The sequence below is a fragment of the Platalea leucorodia genome (genome assembly GCF_965183815.1).
Source record: "Platalea leucorodia genome assembly, chromosome: 8".
NCBI lineage: Eukaryota > Metazoa > Chordata > Aves > Pelecaniformes > Threskiornithidae > Platalea > Platalea leucorodia.
Window position 1 is genome coordinate 20716743 of NC_138830.1, and position 19411 is coordinate 20736153.

Sequence of the window (19411 nt, forward strand, 5' to 3'; positions counted from 1 at the left end):
CTGGTGCTGGGTAAGTGGAGAGCTTGGGCATCAGCCTTGCCCCCAGCTCGGGTGCCTCTGCTCAACTGCCTGATCTCGTGGGGGTTGTAGGGACTTAGCTCTGCCTTTCCATCAAGTAATGCGTCTGCAAGAGAGCCTATGGGTCTGGTTCTGTTCCTTGTACGTTGTCTATTGGCAACCAGGCTACATGTGCGACCCGGCTCCAGGGCTGGGCGGAGGCGGCAGCAGCGGCTTGTTTTAGCTTGGAAGGGGGCAGCAGCCCTTCAGGTTACAGGGCTGAGAGGCAGGATCCTGGGAGGGAGGCCCTTTGGCTCTCCAGTGCTGTGCTTGGTGGTGGTTTGCTGGGATCAGAAAAGGTTGCCGTGGTTATTCTCTTTTGTTAAGCGTGATGACCAATATCCTCAGAATAATGGCTAGATTTTCCCCAAGGAGGACTGTGGGCTCTCAAGCAGTAAGATGGTCAGTGGTGCCTCTTAATTGAGAAACCATCTTGCTGCTTGATAATTCAGACTTGGGGCAGGTTCTGCGAGCATGCCCCGAGCTGCTGTCTTGCACAGTTTGCCTATTGTGTGCATCCGTGATGTCAGTTACTGGCAGTGCAGCTGAACAGAAGTCTCCCAACTCCTTCATCGGAGGCCAAGTTTTGTTGTTTGTCTCTATCCTCAAAGGCAGAGCTATGTTGTTTCTTTTCAGTGGGTTAGCCACAATGCTAAATATGTGTTAGTCTAGTGTATTTAGAAAGGTGTACCTGTCATTACATTTGCAAATAGAATATGCACAGTAATGAATTTACAGATGGCAATGCAGTCTCCACACCTTAAGTCCTCATATAGATACAACCTTTCTGGTTACACCCTGAGACAGCCCTGCATATCCACTTCCCTCGGGTAAAGCTTATGTAAACAACTGGAGTTCCTATTTTGCCCTTGAAGGTCAGTAAATATGGGAGCTGATTTCAGGGAAGCTGATCTCAGAACTCTCCCTGATGCATGCACTTCACAAATGCCAGTTTTCAAAGCACTCACCATGGTCCCAGGGGAGCGCTGCTTACAATAGTGCTGCTTATTGGCAATTTGAAGACTGTCTGCTGTATTGATTGTTATAATTTTATAAGGTGAGTGTGCATTCTTACAATTAATAATTTTTTTTTCCCTTTTCTGAGGTCATAGTACAAACCCTTGCTGGCATTATTACGTTAACTAGTGCCGTCAGCCTCACCCCATTCTCCTGTTGTAGAACCAGTGCTGATGAAAGGGTGCTTGTGTCAGGGTGCTCTTTCACTTAAAATTCCTCTGTCATCCAGTCTCTGTGAAGGGGTTGCTACATGGGGTTATGTGTCAAGAAATAAGGGTTACTGGGTTACACACCAAGAATAAGCCTTTTTCAGGCTCATGAGCGAAGAACTTTGAATAGGTCATTTAAACTCTACATAGATTGGTTCCTCTGGTTTGGAATGACAGTCGTGCTTGCCAACTTTTTTCTGTGTTTTGAGATCTGAATGGAAGGTACTTGTGCAAAGGGTACCGTGTCTTAGCAAGAGGGTTGTTTCAATTGTTTGCTCTGTTGCAGATTTCCAGGGAAGTTTCAGGAAAGAGTCTGTTTAGCAAAGCAAACTTCACATCCTGCTGAGAAAGACAGCTTTTCTTCCCGGCTGCTATTTTGTGACATGTGAGAAAAAAAGACTTTTTAGAAAAGAGACTGAATTCTGCTCCCTGACATGTATGGGTGCTGCAGAGAAACATGTCCTGAAGGACTGCTGTCTCAGCAAAGTTGAAGAGCAAGGAGAGAGCAGAGAGGAAAAAATGATTAGTTTCCCTAAGGGCATGTGTTGCTGTAGTCTTTCATGCCTATACGTGTTGCAACGCCTTGATCCTACTGCCACCTCGGTGTTATCAGTATTACTTTAATGACAGCACATGGCTCTGGTCGTGTAGCTTTGAGTGCAGAATTGGTGCCTGCACAGTAAAGGGCCTGCTTCCCTCCTACCTGTGCTGCTCATTGGTACAGGAAGAAAAATTAGTACTTGTGGGCATGATCTGAAATCCTGGAGAGAAAGATCAAAAGAATCCCATTGAGCACAGGGGCTCTAAAAATGTATTTGGCCTGAATAGAAAAGGAGTTGGCAAGCACTGTTTCCTCTTAGCAAGACATTCGGTACCAGCCACTGATCTAGAAGCTTGGGTGGAAATATTAGTTGAGGTGACTGCAGCTGCTGACGCCTGCCTGGTGTTTGGAAATGAACTCTCAGCTATTTTGAATATTGACCTCACCAACAGTCTCAGTGCCCTTAATTGTTAAAATAGACACAGATCAGCAAAAGATATTTTCAATGCTGCACAGAATTTACTATCTACAGTTTGAAGAATAACTGCTTTTTTCCACTCTGTGATACAGCTGTGTATTGGCCTAGCAAAGATGATGAACTTTGCCTCTAGGCATTTACCTCTGAAAGGCAAGAAGGGCAGCAGATTAGAATAGATGAGGGAAGGACAGAGAATTACAAATAAATGATTCTTTTTGTTTGAGGCAGTGTTCTACATGGAAAAAAAGAAAGTCCATATGGTATTTCTTTGTTTATTTATCTTGTAGTTAACTATTAATGTGGGAGTAGATAATGGTAATGGAATGGCATCCTTTCTAGAAGATCCTGAGTAGATAGACTTTTCAGCTTGGAAAGAGATGACTACAGGGGAAGTGATAGAAATGCATGAAATCATGAACGCTATAAAGAATGGTTGCTACAAGGAAGAGTCAGGGCACATCCTATGAAATTTTTAGGCACTAAATGTAAAGAAAACAAAAGGGAATACTTTTTCACATGGTGTAGATGAATGTTGTTAATCCACTGCCAAGGGTGCTGTGGATGTCCGAGCAGTTAAGTGGTTCACAGAGGATGGGTCCACAGGTGGGTTGTCTGGATCCGGTTTCTGGCCCTGAATCCTTAAACCTGTGGTTCTTGGAGACACGACTACCAGAATGATTTTACACATGCCCTGTTACTTATGCTCTCCCCTTCTGCTCAGATCAGAGTACTGCTCAGGGGGCGGTCCGTAATTTGGTGTTCAGTTACTCCCTGTCATTCGGTTGGACTTTTGAATACCATTTTGTGGGATTTGCTAGGAAAGATGTTTTTTAGGGTTCTTCTCAGGAAGCCTGTAATTTCTGACTGTTGATGTGATCCTCTTCCAGTTTTGGATGTTCTCTCTCAAGTACTCACTATCATTACAGATTGTCGCTGTTGTACTAGAGACCGCTCTGGACTGGCTGGCTATGCAGTAATTGCGATGCACACTTTACTGTCTCTGGGTAATAAGCTTATTTCCAGAAAGCAAAAGAAATGTTATGATAAATCATCTGCTGATTCTTTGCTTAAGTCTTTTTTTTTTAATATTTTCACTCACAAATAAGGAAATTGTAGGCATGTCTCAGAGCCAGGAGTTACTAGGATGTGGAGTGCCTGGAGGGCTTTGGAGAAAGCCATGGCATCTGGGGTAGGCAAATGCAGGAAGAGGGCTGGAGAAATAATGGGCAGCTGCGGCTATGAGGAGGCAAGAAAATGCTGCCAAGCATGTGGACCATGTAAAATATTTGCTGCTTTTCTGTGTCTTTACACTAATTACTTCAAAATCCCATGCTTTATAAACCATCCCATAGACCTTCTGAAGGCATCAGTTATGTGCAAGAGCAGCAAAGGGACAAAATTATGAAAGTACTGAGGAAACTGGTGGGTCAGGGAGGGCAGGTAGAGCTGCTCCTCCCCAAAGTACTTGGAAGATTTATGCTTCGGCGTATACATCAGGCATTTATGTGAGCCAGTTGTAGTCTTTCCAGTGATGCCTAAATTAAAACCGTACTACTCCTGTAAAAAGAATTCTTTGTGTCACATATGCAGAACTACTAATTACCATCCCTGCCCATTCATTTCCCTACTGTCCTACTCCTGCAGGCTGTCATCTGCATTTACTCGGCCGCTTTGGGTGTATGCATGCACTGTGTGTGTTTGAAGGGAATACATGTGTGTGTTTGAAGGGAAACTTGACATGTCTTTCTGGCCTAGCATGTCCTGGATTTATGTTTCTCAATATCGCAGACGTAACCCAAGGTACTTTATGCACCAGTCTCTTTTTTCTTGTCACACTTGCTGAATTTGTGTAGGATGTCCATCTGCTATCCTGTGTTCAGACCCGAGAAGAGAGGGCATTAAAGTCCCTCTTCACCAGCCAGTAAATGCCTGTTGCCTTGCTGCTTGCAGTTGGAGTTTGAAGGTAGTTTTGCTCAGACACTTGCAGTTCTCAATGGCTTGTTAATGAGCACAGGAACTCCTGCATGGTCATCACCCTCTGCTTAGTCCCCTGAGGCAAGTGATAGACATAAACCACAAAGGAATGAGAAATGGAATAATTTTTGTTTGAAGAAAACGCAGAAATTTAGCACATTGTGTCTTTGTCTTGCAATGCTGCATGCTGGAAGGGAGAACAGATGAACTGTTGGGTGGGTGTCTGCCTGTCTGCTCTGAGCTCTAGAAAAGCCATGGAATGGCTACATGAAACTCTCATAACTCAACAGCCACTGGGCTCAGGAGATGGGGATGGGGAAGGGGGCAGTACCTCAGGCATTTCCTTTCCTCCAAGTCTCATGGCAAGACCTGGATGAATAGCAGAACTAATTTTTGGTCCACTTTTTCATTCTGGAGGCTAAATTTTGGGCCAACATAAAGCATTTTGTGAGATCCTGTGCTCTGGCCCTTCCTTCTGTAAGCAATGGTTGCTTCTTTTATGTTTAAATCCATGTTGTTTTTTTACCTTAAGGAAAAAATGCCAATTTAAAAGGGAAAATTGAGAATTTCTCTCTTGAAAATGCCTAAACGAAATGCTTCAGTGTTTCCGAGAAATTACTGCCGTGCTTTTCCGGAGTCATTCACAAATGTGATCTTAACTCACATCTATCTTTGGTATCTTCCAGAGCTCAGGTTTTCCGTGAGTGTCTTTATTGGGAGCTAGAGGAATGGGTGTGATGCTGCTGCAGACCTGCAGTGTTCCTGCTCCACCAGGCACGGGCGTCCCCAGGCTGAAGCACTATCTGTCAGCTGGCTGAGGAGCCGGGGAAACCGTCACCTTCTGGTGTGCCCACCCTTTCCCAGGGCAAAGCTTTTTAACTTTGTTCCTTGAAAGGTCTGAGGCACTGCAGTGCCTTCGCGTAGCAGGGCTTTGCAAATACCTGATAAGACAAACTGGAAATGAGAATAAAAGAGGCTGCACCTTTTGCCAGAGTCCATTGGGCTAGATTTTAGCTCTGTTTCTTTACCAGGTGTTCAAGGAACAGACTGGGAAGATGGCTTCTTGTGACTGTAAGGTACACTGGGGCTATAGTGAATTAGGGCTAGCTCTCAGCAGCTTGTTAAGCCTTGCCCCGGTCTCCTTCTCCTTATAGTAACCTAATGAAGATTTCCACTGCCACCCAAGAATGTATAAACAAATAAAACACCTCTGAGAGCCCAGCCCAGGAGGCAGAAGGGATGTGATTACCTAGTTAATAATTGTTTTGAATGTCTTCAAATTGCGCTGCTTTCTGTAAGGTCAGCCAGCTAGCATCCCTGCAGCTGTCTGTCCCCGGAGCCGAGACTGAAGATGTGAGTGCCGTCTCTCTGGTTCACATGGCTGTAGTGCAGTCACTGACCTGCTCTCAAATTGCAGAGTTTGAGGCAGGTTTTATGCAAACTCCCTGACTGGATCTGCTCTTGCGTATTGCCTAGAAACTGGAGTAATTCCACTTGAAGGAATAAAAAAGCACTGATTTAAGAAATCTTGAGAGTAATTATCCTCTGTAAAAACGGGATGTTATTGCCTGCATCTGCATCTTAGGAGCTGTCTTGGAAAGCTGCGCTGCCTCTCCTCTCCGGAGAGGTGCTGGAAACGCAGCGTTGCTGTTGGTGGGACGCGCGGCGTCCTGTGAGGAGGAGGCCCAAGCACGCCTGTACTGTAGGGAGGATGTTGTTGAAGGAATGCTACCAGTTTATGAGAAATGAGCCAAGGTTGGGAGGACTGGACCTGCTAGGGGCAGCGATAAGCAGGAGCAGAGCTGGAGGGAGCTTGGGGGGGAGGCACTTACAGCTTCCTTGAGCTTTGTTTCCTGATCCTTAGGTAGGGGTCAGAAGTGAGGAGCTTCAAGATGTTTTTGGTTCAGAACTTGAGCTCAGCTATACTGTTTTGATTATAGTTTTATTTAACTCAAGTGAGGCTATCAAGAAGGTTGTTGGCTGGATCAATACTATATGGTGTAAATATCCTTTAAATGCTAGTACACTGGTCAATTTAAAATCTTCAGTACTAAGATAAGGGTGACTTCTGCATCATGAAAAGCATAAAATCAATGTGTAACTATAGTCATGTGTGCCTGTAATGATCTGGCACAGCTTTTATTGCGTGGACTTTGGATGTATTGTTTAGGGGAAATTGTTCAGAAATGTTCCTAATGGAGATTAAGCGAGAAAGAGTTCTGTGCCAGTTAGGCAGCAATACACTACTTCGGTATTCTTGTGTTACTGTTTTTTCACTTATTTTCTTTTTTCTTATTTGCTTACATCATACAGACTAAGTACATGTTTTGAATTTTAAAGCTGATATTCTACAATATTTAACAAACATATCTGTCAGCTTCTGCATTGCTGTGAATAAAAGTTTTAGTAACAGAGTAAAAAAGTAGGGAAAGGAATATTTTTAATAAAGTAGCCTGTTTTGGATTTTACATAATTGCTTTAAAAGTCCCTAAGACCCCAGAGTGTATATATTAAAGGTCAGTAGCCAGATGGGGACTTCGTGCAGCAGCAGAATACCAAAATACCTATACTTGAGTGTGTTATTATTCTGTCGCTTCCTGATGTGGCTAGATTGTTAATACATTAGGTCAATAGTTGTCCGTTCAGTATGTCTTTCTCATTTCACCCTAAACGCCTGGCATTCCAAACCATCTGTGTGTTCACAGTATAGCTATTCATTTTTTTTTTGGAAAAAAAAATTCAGTATTTACTTCCCTTCCTCCAAAAAAACCACTGAACAAAGCAAAAACTAAAAGGATTTTTTTTTATTCTTCAAATGTTTTGGAGTAAAAAGATAGCTAATGGCTGGAATAATTTGGATGTTCATACTTTTTAAAACAGAAAGTAGGTTTTGTTGATTTTCAGATTTGATGTAAAAATAAATACTAATAAAAAAATTCTGGACAGCTGTCTATGTTGGGAAATATATTCTCTCATATTGGAGGATGGAATGAAAAATAGTAAAAGATAAGCAGAATATGAACTCAGCTAGACTAAAACAGTGCCAGAAGATCAAGCAGACTTCAAGGGAGTCAGAATAAGTTAAAAGAGAACTTTATGATAAAAAGTCACTTCTTTCCACCAGGTACAGCCAGTCAGTCTGGTTTTCGCTAGGCTTCTGTCAGCAGCCGTTGTCATGTCAGCAGCCGAAGGTGTGGCTTTTCGCGTCCCATTTCCCTTTTTATGTGGTCCATGAGTTTTTCTTTATTAGCATGTTCTATATTGCCTGTTGCCCTACTGGCAGCAGCAGGCTTAAACGGGAATTTTTTAAGGAAAACTCAGAGTTTCAGAGTTCTGCCAAGCTGGCTGTTTTAGGATAGTAATTACTAACTTGCAAATTTTAGTTAACTTGTGAATTTCAGGAATCTTTCTGTTTTATAAAGGTGACTTTGATTTGGGAGAGCTCTTAACTGAATTTGGAGAGATTACAGCTGAAGCAGAGTCTAAACCCAGTGCTGCTGGAGTGAGAGCACTGTGTAGCTGAGGAAACCCTTGCCCAAACCAAGCACCCACAAAAGAGAAGGGTGCTTGCTTTCCGCAGTCTTCCACCTGCCATCTCCTCTTCTGCCTTCCCTCCCCTTAGGCTCCTTGGAGTCCTCCCATTTCCCTGTTCTCCTCTCCCACCGAGGGACCTGGAGCAGCCAGATGCCACAGAACAGGTTTGAAACCAGTCGGCCAGTGTTGTGCAGGTTGAATTACGGGAGGAGGAGAAGCATTTCTAGCGTGCATTCTTCTCACAGTGGGGTGAATTAGAGCCTTGCTGCATTGACCCTTGGAATTCACCTCGCAGGAAGAAATGTGGCATATTTTACATGTTTATGTCATTGGACAGTAAACTGGAGAAATGACCCCGGGAGTCAGGAAAGCCACTTTTGTCTTCCCGTGTAGTCATCTTTATTTGATATCCCTACAGGTGGTTTGTTCTGTATGCAATAGAATATAGTCTGGAGTCCTTTAGATAGTTGTACTAAACATTGCAGCACAGATTAGGCTAAGTTTTAAAACCTCTGTAAAAGCAATGAATGATCCGAGTTTGAAACCGGTGAGCCAACTGTAAAGTGTTTGATCAGTCTGGAGTTGGAAATGGCCAAATACTGGGGAAGGCTGCACCGAAGGGGACCTCCAGTCTTGGCAGGGAACAGTCCAGGAGACAGGCTTGGGTGAGCTGCTTATCAGATCACGACAGCCCATAAGCAAAAGGAGGGAAAGGTCTCCCAAGGAAGGTGGGGAAAAAAATCACAGTGTGCATTAGTTTTACATATTTCTCTTACGTTTGCTGTTTGTGAACATGCAAACCTTCTGTATTTTGCATTTTCGATGTCTGTTCTATTTACTGTTAAATTATTTCATGTCAAAGTCTAGCATTTGATTTTTTTGTAGCCTTGAAACTAAGGGGGGTGTTTGTTATCCTGGTACAGTTTTGAGATCTCGATAAAACAGAAGGCGCCGTAACTTTCTGACCTGTTGTGTAACTTACAGCTGCAATTGATTCAGAGATGCCTGAGAAGGGGATAGAGTTCAGGTTTAGAAATCTGGTTTAAATGCTTGATTTAAAAAGCAAACAAACAAAAAAACCCAACTATTTTTCCAAGTAGAAAATAGTGGCCTACAAATATATAAAATGCAGTCATTTAGGCTACTTACTGACATTTATGGAGTTCATTTTGCACAGTACTGTAGGTGATTGGGTCTGATTCAGTAAAACAAGCTAATCAAATTACACTCATCTCCCAGACCAAAGCTTGTCTCCTACAGACTCTGCATGTGAAGGCAGCCGATGCTCAGAGGAACTGCACTCCCCATCCCAACCCACTCGGGCTCGGACCTAAAAATTCCCTCTGGCATCGCCCCTGGGTCTGGTGATTGTTAGTCACAGCCAGCACGCCCTAGAATGGCAGGAAAGGAAACCAAGCACCCTGCTTCAAAGGTGTTTTGCTTGAAGCGAGTCATTTGCCTTTGTTTTCCTCTGGAATTAGAACTTTTAAAGATGAATAAAACATTGCAGGACAATCTACCTCGATTTGTAGTTGGGCTGCTGAAAACCAAGCAAAAATTCCTTCATCAACATCCATCTTGTCATTAGCACTGTAGGAAAGCAAATATGTTTTCACAATCCAAGGAGCAAGGAACAGATGAGCTGCTAGATTTGTGTTTGTGCAGTACTTCAACATTTCCAGGTTTATTGACGCATCAAAATCTTTCCAGTGAGCTGTAATGAACAGAGCTATGAGAATGAGGAATGTGTTGTATCATGTCAGTGTGGGTGGGCAGAGCAAAGCTGAACTGAATGAAACGTCTATAGTAATTGGATGCTTATGCTTACAGGAATTAAGCCATTTAACCTCTTGAGAATGTAATATTTTTTACCTCCTACAGAGTTCCCCAGATCGAATGGACTTTAGAAATTAGAAAAAGGAAGAAGAGTCAAAAGAGGAAAAAAAAGCTACATTATTTTTTCTTCTAAGTATCCGCAACTTTCTAATATGTTGTTTTGCTACAGGAGCTCTCAGCTGGCCAGTAGTATGTACCTAGGCTTGAGGGTATGCTCTTTTGCCGCAGACTGTAAAATTAGAAATGGACTACAGCAGAGGCTCTTACCTATTTTCTAGCTGTATATATTTCTATAACAGTAAAATTGTCTTACGAGGTATGCAGTTATATTCTGCATATGAAACAGTGTGGGATGGGAGACCCAAAAGATAGGATTTTTGAAGCTCGTGTACAAATCTTCATGCGTTTAAGAGCATTAATGGATGTTTTTTGATTGCAAAGCATGTTGCCTCTGCTCGTGAAAGTGTTGGTGAAACATCAACTGCATCTTTATAAGAAACCGTGGAGTTTTCAAAGCAATTTTAAAGAGAGCAGTTCACTTTCCTGTGGGTGAAGCATAACATCCTGAAGTAAACTAATCAGCAGAAAATGGTGGTAATATTCACAGTAATTCCCTGACTTGTTGGTATTTAACCTTTTAGAGGCATAAGGTCGCTCTCCTGGACATATATGTATTATATAGTGGCCAAGCCACTCTCCATCATTTATCAGCAGTCCTGGTCAACCGGGGAGGTCCCAGATGACTGGAAGCTAGCAAATGTGACGCCCTTCTACAAGAAGGGTCGGAAGGAGGATCCGGGGAACTACAGGCCTGTCAGCCTGACCTCAGTGCTGGGGAAGGTCATGGAGCAGATGATCTTGAGTGCCATTATGCAGCACGTGTGGGACAACTGGGGGATCAGGCTCAGCCAGCATGGGTTTATGAAAGGGAGATCCTGTTTCACTAACCTGGTCTCCTTCTGTGACAAGGTGACCCGCTTAGTGGATGAGGGGAAGGCTGTGGATGTTGTCTACCTGGACTTTAGTAAGGCCTTTGACACTGTCTCCCACAGCATTCTCCTGGAGAAGCTGGCTGCTCACAGCTTGGATAAGTGCGCTCTGCGCTGGGTTAAAAACTGGCTGGACGGCCGAGCCCAGAGAGTGGTGGTAAATGGAGTCAAATCCAGTTGGCGGCTGGTCACGAGTGGTGTTCCCCAGGGCTCAGTACTGGGGCCAGTCCTGTTCAACATCTTCATTGATGACCTGGATGAGGGGATTGAGTGCACCCTCAGTAAGTTTGCAGATGACACCAAGCTGGGTGGAAGTGTCGATCTGCTGGAGGGTAGGAAGGCCCTGCAGAGGGACTTGGACAGGCTGGATCGTTGGGCTGGGGCCAACTGCATGAGATTCAAGAATGCTCAGTGCCGGGTCCTGCACTTGGGTCACAACAACCCCATGCAACGCTACAGGCTTGGGGAGGAGTGGCTGGAGAGCTGCCTGGCTGAAAAGGACCCGGGGGTGTTGGCTGACAGCTGCCTGAACATGAGCCAGCAGTGTGCCCAGGTGGCCAAGAGGGCCAATGGCATCCTGGCCTGTATCAAGAATAGTGTGGCCAGCAGGACCAGGGAGGTGATAGTGCCCCTGTACTCAGCATTGGTGAGGCCGCACCTCGAGTACTGTGTTCAGTTTTGGGCCCCTCACTACAAGAAGGACACCGAGGTGCTGGAGCGTGGCCAGAGAAGGGCAACGAGGCTGGTGAAGGGTCTGGAGCACAAGTCTTAGGAGGAGCGGCTGAGGGAGCTGGGGTTGTTTAGCCTGGAGAAGAGGAGGCTGAGGGGAGACCTTATTGCTCTCTACAACTACCTGAAAGGAGGCTGTAGCGAGGTGGGGGTCAGTCTCTTCTCCCAAGTAACAAGTGATAGGACAAGAGGCAATGGCCTCAAGCTGCATCGGGGAAGTTTAGATTGGATATTAGGAAAAACTTCTTCACCGAAAGGGTGGTCAAGCATTGGACCAGGCTGCCCAGGTAAGTGGTTGAGTCTCCATCCCTGGAGGTATTTAAAAGACGGATAGATGTGGTGCTCGAGGACATGGTATAGTGATGGACTTAGCAGTGATAGGTTAATGGTTGGACTCGATGATCTTAAGGGTCTTTTCCAACCTTAACGATTCTATGATTCTACCTGCAGGCACTCAGATTTAAGGTCTGTTGGGTCCAACAGCTGTACCGAAACCAGAATACCCTTTCATTATCTTTCCCTATTGAAGCACTGCAGGCAAATATATTTCTTCCTGAGGATGTCTCAAACAGCATGATCTTGTTATGCTGAACATGCTATCAGCTTTTAATAGGGATTCATTGACTAATTCCCTCCATTTTCAATCAAATCTGATCATCCTCTCCTATCTGATTCACCGTATTTTTAGAAATTTGTTTATCAAATAGCTGCTACCTGTGCCGGATTGCTTTTAAATGGACACCCACTGACCTGCTGCTCTTATCTGCAGAACCTACACTCTGCTTTTCAAAATGCACTCATCTTTACAAAGGCTTTGGAGTTAATGTGCTGCACAGCAAGCAAAATAGTCTTTCTTTCACGCAGATTTTCTCAGTGGACACGTGTATGGACACTAAGTACTGTCCCTTCAGCTACTGGGAAGGGGTGACCCTGACAGCTGGAATATTACCATGTCAAAACCCGGTTGGTAATATGAACAGAGAAAGGCAAGAACATGGTGTTTTGATCTTCACTGTAATCAGGCCACATGTACTGCCAGCAGCATAATTGTTTTTATTTAGCAAGCTCATCTGGAGAGTATTACAGGACTCAACAAAAGGCAGCTACAAAATCCTTGTAATTTTATCAAGCGCATTAGACTAATGATGGCAAGAGCCATATTTCCAGCAGTAGGTCCTGCCACAGGCACATATGAATAAAACAGTGCGCCTTTTCCTAAGATGATCCCACATTTAAAGTCTTTCTCAATATAGTCAGAACTTATCTCTGGATTACTCAACAACTGTGTGACTTAATAGCTAGAGAATGGTTCTGAATTATGAACGAATACTTTGTTTAAAATCCAGTAGCTTGGTTTTTTGTTGTTGGGTTTTTTTGGGGTTTTAATGTTTTGTTTTGTTTTACGGAGAAGCTTCTCTGGTGCACTTCTCTGCTTGGACTTCACGAGAGTGTAGAATGATTTCGTCTTTACAGAAATCTGCATTGTAATCTTGATAGCAATTGTGAACATTAACTTTAATCCTCACTGGGGAGACGGAGTGATGGGGAAGTATAGGTACAGCAATAAGCTGGACTAGGAAACAAGAGGGGGAAGGGATTAGGGTGTAGACTGAGAAGCTATAGGGAAGAACGGGGATGTAGCAAGGGACCTCCCAGCTCTTCTGTTGGGAGTTTGCAAGAATTGGGAGCAAGTGAAGAAAATGAGGCTCCTGTGCTTCTCCCTGGTCCTCCTAGCATCAGGGGAAGCCTTGTCTCTGCACGGGCAAGTGGCAGCGTGCCTGTCATCATGCACATGGTTGTGTCTACGGTTAGACATTCCTCCTGCAAGTCCCTGGCCTCCAAGCATTGGTACTGGTGAGAAAGCGATGGGGATGCCTGTCAAAAGCAGGGCCGTTAGCAGTGTCTTCAGTATCTCTATCCCCACTAGTTTTTTGGGGTTTTTTTGTTGGTTTTTTTTTTTCCATTTAGCAGAGGACGCCCCGTTGAGATGGATGTCATCCTCAGATAGATTTCCTGCATTCTCAAAGCCATTTCCATGCTGTGGGTAGAGGACTTGCTGTACTGCTTAAAGACTTATTTAATCTGCTAATAAAAGTATTTGTATAAATGTGAATTGATACTTTTCTCCCAAAGGCCCGTTGGTATTTAAAAGCTAGCACTTCTGTATTTCGATAATACTGCTAGTGCTAAGCATGAAAAAATCATGGGTCAAACAATGTAAATTTATGACTAGCTTTAAAATTGAAATTTTAGAACAGCGTACATATCGTGCTTTATTTAACGTAATATCCTTGGTCACTGAGGTCTGTCCTTTGTCATCACAGTCATCTGTGTTTCATAATCTGGTGATTTCTGTAGTAAAACTAGTCAAGCTCCTTTTCCAAAGTAGTTGGTTTCTTCTGCTCCTTATAGCCTCTTCTAGGAACATGCTGCTTTGTTTATGACCTGGAATAGTGCAATACCAGAATTGTTAGTGATTATGATTACTATCTAGGTACACGTATTTCTAGTCTTGTGTCACACTGCATCCTTGATCTCCCCAGCCCTTTATTCCCTTCACTAAGGTGTCTGATCTTGCTGGAGGAGGGGCTGGGGCCCTCTTCTCACCACTGCAAAGTGGTGATGCTCCTCTTGTTCCCCGGGGAAGTGGCAGAACAGGAAGCAAAACTGCTGTTTGCACAAGGTAAGGGAGGACGGGTGGGAGAGGATGCAAAGGGGATGCGTAGGGGAGAGGTCCCACAGGGAGGGGAGTGCTGCCGGGGGAAGAAAGAGGAGACTCTGCTCCCACGCTCAGCCTCCCCCAGACCTCACTGGCGCGATGCTCAAACGTCACGCCAGGGCTGGAGATGCCTTCGCTAAGATCTCACAAATTTCCGGCGTCAGGCAGAGGAATGCTCTTCTCTGGCCATGACCTTGGCGTTAACCATGTTGCTTTGTTTACTCTAGATACACTTTATACTGCTGTTCAGTCGGCAGGGGAAATTAAGGCTTCAGAAATGGTATACGACGCTACCTGATAAAGAGAAGAAAAAGATCATTCGAGAAATTGTTCAGATTATTTTGTCTCGCAATCAGAAAACATGTAGTTTTGTTGACTGGAAAGACCTCAAGCTTGTTTACAAAAGGTGTGAGTAATTTTATGAGAACATATAATTACTATTCATATAAATAACATGTGCTAGAAGAGGAAAAATAAAGGCTCACTCTAAGAAAAGCAACAAGCAAAACCCAGAGTGCTAGACTAAGCTAGTAGGAGCCTGCCCTTAGCAATCTAACTGTGTATGTGTGTCCCTGGATAAATTAGCACAGTGTCCCTGGATAAATCGGCAGGGTAAATTGTGGGGTGAAAAATACTTGTACAGTCTGTCAAATGAGAAAAATGGGAGTAACCTATTAAGTATTAGTGGTGGAAATTCTGTTAGAAGGCTTTAGGCTTCACTGCTTCTTCTAATTCCCCAAGGTAGCCTGCTGAGACCTGTGCTGGGCTTTATCAGGCTCATCAGGAGGTTGCAGGAACTGTTCTGAGGCACTTCCAACATTTTGTCAAATTTTGTCTTTGAAATTATATTTCAATATAAATATATTCAATCCAATATTTGTTGCTCTGGAAAGTGTTAATTCCCATTTCCTTTTCCAAGCAGATCACTGGTCCCCACGTACACTATGCTTAGCATTAACTGCCTGTTAATTGTTGTAAAGTTGCAGCAAACAAGAGTAACCTTAAGGTACAGCACACTGTACAAATTAAGCAGCATCTCCCATTTAGCAAAAATTGAGTTCCATGCTGTGAAGTGGTGGGTGTAAATGTCTGACCAGATGCTGTGACAAGTTGGGCCTCCAGCCACAGCACCAGAGAGCTGAGGTAGATCGTTACTCCCATCTTGGGTTGATTTAAACATAAAGTTTTGCTGCAGGTTAGTTACGAAGATTGTTTGGTCCAAGCAGTTTCATGCTTTCTGGCCCTATGTAAAACACTTCCAGTCATTTGATAGCCAGCAGGCTTGCTGAGGTGTAACTCCTTCTACCTTTATTTTTGCCTTTATTTTAATTTTTTAATAAAGAGCTGTAACATTCTGCAGCAACATTCTGTAACCCCACTTACTGTAGTGCTATTGCAGCAGGTGAGGGAGACCTTAAAGTACTACTAATTTACTGTTTGTTTTATTAAGACCGGTCTTGGAGGTATCCCACTTTACCAAGGGTGGAGTTTGTTTTTCTAACTAAACTAGTAATTTGTTTAAATTATCTGATCTTTTAAAGTGTTCTCTGGGACACTATAAGAATGAAAGTAAGTTATTATTTTAGAGACCAGATAGACATTAACTGTCATTTGCATAACTTCCAAGAGACGAGCAGAGCACTGAGGATCCAGCTGTTCATGCTCACGGTTTTGCCTTTGTTTCCCCAGGTATGCTAGTTTGTATTTCTGTTGTGCAATAGAAGACCAGGATAATGAGCTCCTGACACTAGAGGTCGTTCATCGATACGTAGAGCTTCTGGACAGATACTTTGGAAACGTAGGTTTCACTTTCTCCCATGGACTGCATTCCTGGCTGTCTGATAAACAAACAGTTTTCTGAAGCTGTTTTGCTTTTTTTTCCATCTGCACTACTTGCCCCATACACTTGCTCAATCCAGAGTGAAATTCATTATTAGAATATTTTATAAAATAGTGCTGAAACTATCATAAGATTGTTTTTCCATCCTTTCTCCCCCCCCTCAATTAATCTTAATACTTTGTATGTCTATCTTGGAATAGAAAGCTTGAGGAAAATTACTTAAAAAAACCCTGGGTGACAGTAATTCTCTCTCCTGACATCTTCAGATATACTGGTTTTGTTTGTTTCCTAATATTGTGTAACAATTAAGGACATATAAAGAGGAAGAAGATAAAGTGGTTTTTTTTAAAGAAAAGACCTGAAGAAGGTCCAAATAAGTCTTTCAGTAACTCTATAAAGACTACAAGAGACCCATCTTTTCTATAAATATTTCTGAAATTGTTCCCACTACCTTAATTAATCTCTTATTTAAATCACTGTGCCATGACTCACGTTTGTACCGCCTCAAAACAAAAAGGTGGCTGGCGTTTGGGAGTTTGTCTTGCTCGGTGAAACTGCGTGAACTTATATAACCCATATCACAAGAGCTATATATAAGACCTATTATAAGGTTAGTAGGCTAGGAAGTCAGCTTTGTTCTCCGAAAACCAGTATGAATGTAGTGTATTATATAAAATATAATAAATGGGATATCTTTGCTGTAGGTCTAGGCTATATATGTAAAGAGAATAAGTGCAGAAGCTGCAATAGTATATAATATGCAGTATCTTTTTTCACCCTGCTACCTGCCACAAGAGCGCATATGTTGAATACATTTAATCATCTTAACAACTTTTGGCCCAGTAGTGCTTATAATGCTGTAAAAGTGATTTAATTGTGGGGTGCCCTTTTGTTCTGGCAGGTGTGCGAGCTGGATATTATCTTTAATTTTGAAAAAGCTTATTTTATTCTTGATGAGTTTATAATTGGTGGAGAAGTACAAGAAACTTCGAAGAGGTCTGCAGTGAAAGCCATAGAAGACTCTGACATGTTGCAGGAGGTAAGGCAAAGGAAGACAAAAGGCAAACACCTAATCTTCCTACATCTTCCTTGTTTGACAGGAGCTTAAAATACAGCTAAGCACTTCTGGTACTTAATTATCCAAATGTGTCTTACGTTTGGTTTCAATAGGTACAACAAGGCAGTTAAGGTAGCAGTTACATAAGCTTTCAATTCAACCCTTTTGCATCTTGCAGAGTCATCTGGATGCTCTTTATATACTGCTGTTGCTCTCTTGCAATATAACTGCTAGAGTTTCTCAGATATTATATTAAATAGTTTAAGACATATTTAAGATATTGATATAAGAATATAATCTAAGATTATATTTTATGTGTACATATGTATATATAAATACAGAAAAATCTATTCTGTTCCACTAATGTATTGGAAACAGATGACCTACTATTAACATTTAAAATTGGAATGAGTATTTGCTGGCAAACTCCACTTTCATTCATAAACACCTGTGTAGTTTTTCTGCAGGGCACAGATATGTAACCTTTATTCAAAACCCTGCAGGAATTCTCTTTTGTATCGTGTACCAGTGAGCCAGGAATGGCACAAGCAGTTGAATGTGATGGATTTACTTCATTTTTTCCTAGGTAGTGAAGGATCTATTGTAATACTGGAGGAAGCAGCATGCTGGTGGGACTAGCTAGGGACACGCTATGTGAGTCGAGTGGTTTTTCACAGTGGTCTGGCATTTGCACGTGTAACTAAGCCAGCTATGTGCAAAGGCCAGCTAGGCATGATGAGTTTAGCCACAACCGTGGTATGTCGTGATTTGAAGATCACACTCTTAAGATGCTGTTAAAGGTTTTTAAAGCAGAATTATTTCTACATTTTAATTAATCTGATTAACTCCATGCAAAACTACAGCTGTCTTCAAAGAGGACAAGAGGGTTTGTTTGAACATTACTGTACCGCTCCATAATGTATCAGTTGTTTCTTTCTTTTTTTTTTTTTTCAGACAGTGGAAGAGTACATGAACAAGCCTGCATTTTAATGTTAAAACTACCTGGAGAGAGAACTGCTGTATGCACCTGTAAAATGCACTTCCTGAAATTGCTTCCCAATGTGCCAGATCCTCAGAGAAATACCAAAAAGCAATAACTAAAGGGGTTTGTTTGTATAATGGTGAAGATGAAGGTCAGCTAATGTAGCACAGGGTTTAACAATTCTGTACTTGTGTTACTGTGCATATGAGTTTCTCAGAGTTGTTATTACCCTTGATCTAGTTTCTCTTCTCCTTGCTGGACTAAACACTTGTTTTGTACTATGCCTTTTAGCTATGGGTTTTGTCATCATAAAATATTACTCTGACAGTACTTTGAAGAGGTATTTTTTACTAGTTTTGGTCCACTGCTGACCGTATGACTCTACTTTTGTACAAATGTCCATTATTTTGAATGTAATGATTATTCTACTCTAATAATAATTTTTTTTCTAAAAGCCAAATTGTTGTGGGCCCTGATTTCACAAGCTTGTTTTGAAAAGATTAACCCATCTAGTATAAGAAGAAATCTGCTTCACTTTGGGCCAGCCCCTTTCTTTCACTATCTTCCTTCTATTTTCTGCTCTAGTCTGCTAAAAAGACTGCTCCAACTGCTACTAGAGCACGCTCCACACCTCCATTTAATTGGGAAGACTGTTCTGACTCGAGGTAGGCTTCTCCCAGGTTTAATGAATCCTTTTTGCTGCTGCATTCTGTCTTTCTCCTCATTTTCCTGTCTTTCTCCTCATTTTCCTGTCCCCTTCCTAGGTCCCCTGGACCTGGACAAGGGCTGAAACCTTTGAAAGTGTGCAGCTTGAGAGCGGGAGATATCCTGAAGAGAAGAAATTAGTCTTTGGGATTTTAGGGTGGAGATCATCTCGTATATCTTTTAGTATCCACCAATAACCTTCTTTCCCAGTAGAGTTTTCCAGTCTCAAATTCACACACCTGTTGGGATGATCAGCTTTCTAGTAGTTGAATGTAGCCCATTTTTGTGAAGGTTGGACAATTTAATCAACCTTTTATAACTTTGCAAGCTGCACAAAGGGAAAAATGGTAAAATAGTAGAGAGGAGAAGAATCAGCTGGGCTGTGCATCTTACTGTGTGTGGGGAGCCAGGTGTGTTAACTTGCCTCTCTTTCTGTCAGTGCAATTTGGATTCCATAAACTGATTGAACTGGTTTCCATAGAGAGATTATTTCCTCCTTTAAAAGAATTCAAAGCTCGGAGAAATTCTATTTATCTTCGCCCATAACTCATAGCTAGATGTTTTGTCTCTGTCAAATCATGAAATTATCCTATACAAAAATTAGGTAAGTTATCAGACGAATATGCCAGAATGATCCGAGCACTGATTCACGTTTCCCTTCAACATATATTTTCTTTGATTCCTGGGATGTACAGTTAGTATTTTCCTTCAGGGATTTTTCTAATCTTTAAATGTCCTGCACGC

At 42.5% G+C, this 19411-nt stretch overlaps 1 protein-coding gene across 1 annotated transcript; it reads left to right on the forward strand.

The window, feature by feature from the left end:
• Positions 1 to 531: 531 nt before the first annotated feature.
• Positions 532 to 18227, forward strand: AP1S3 (adaptor related protein complex 1 subunit sigma 3; the record flags this gene model as incomplete). The annotated part of the gene is made up of 6 exons (XM_082319052.1): positions 532 to 582; positions 2053 to 2199; positions 14311 to 14489; positions 15773 to 15881; positions 16825 to 16962; positions 17935 to 18227. The coding sequence occupies 6 exons, from the start codon at positions 532 to 534 to the stop codon at positions 17968 to 17970; spliced, it is 660 nt and encodes a 219-aa protein (XP_082175178.1). The 3' UTR covers positions 17971 to 18227.
• Between the last annotated feature and the right edge of the window lie 1184 nt (positions 18228 to 19411).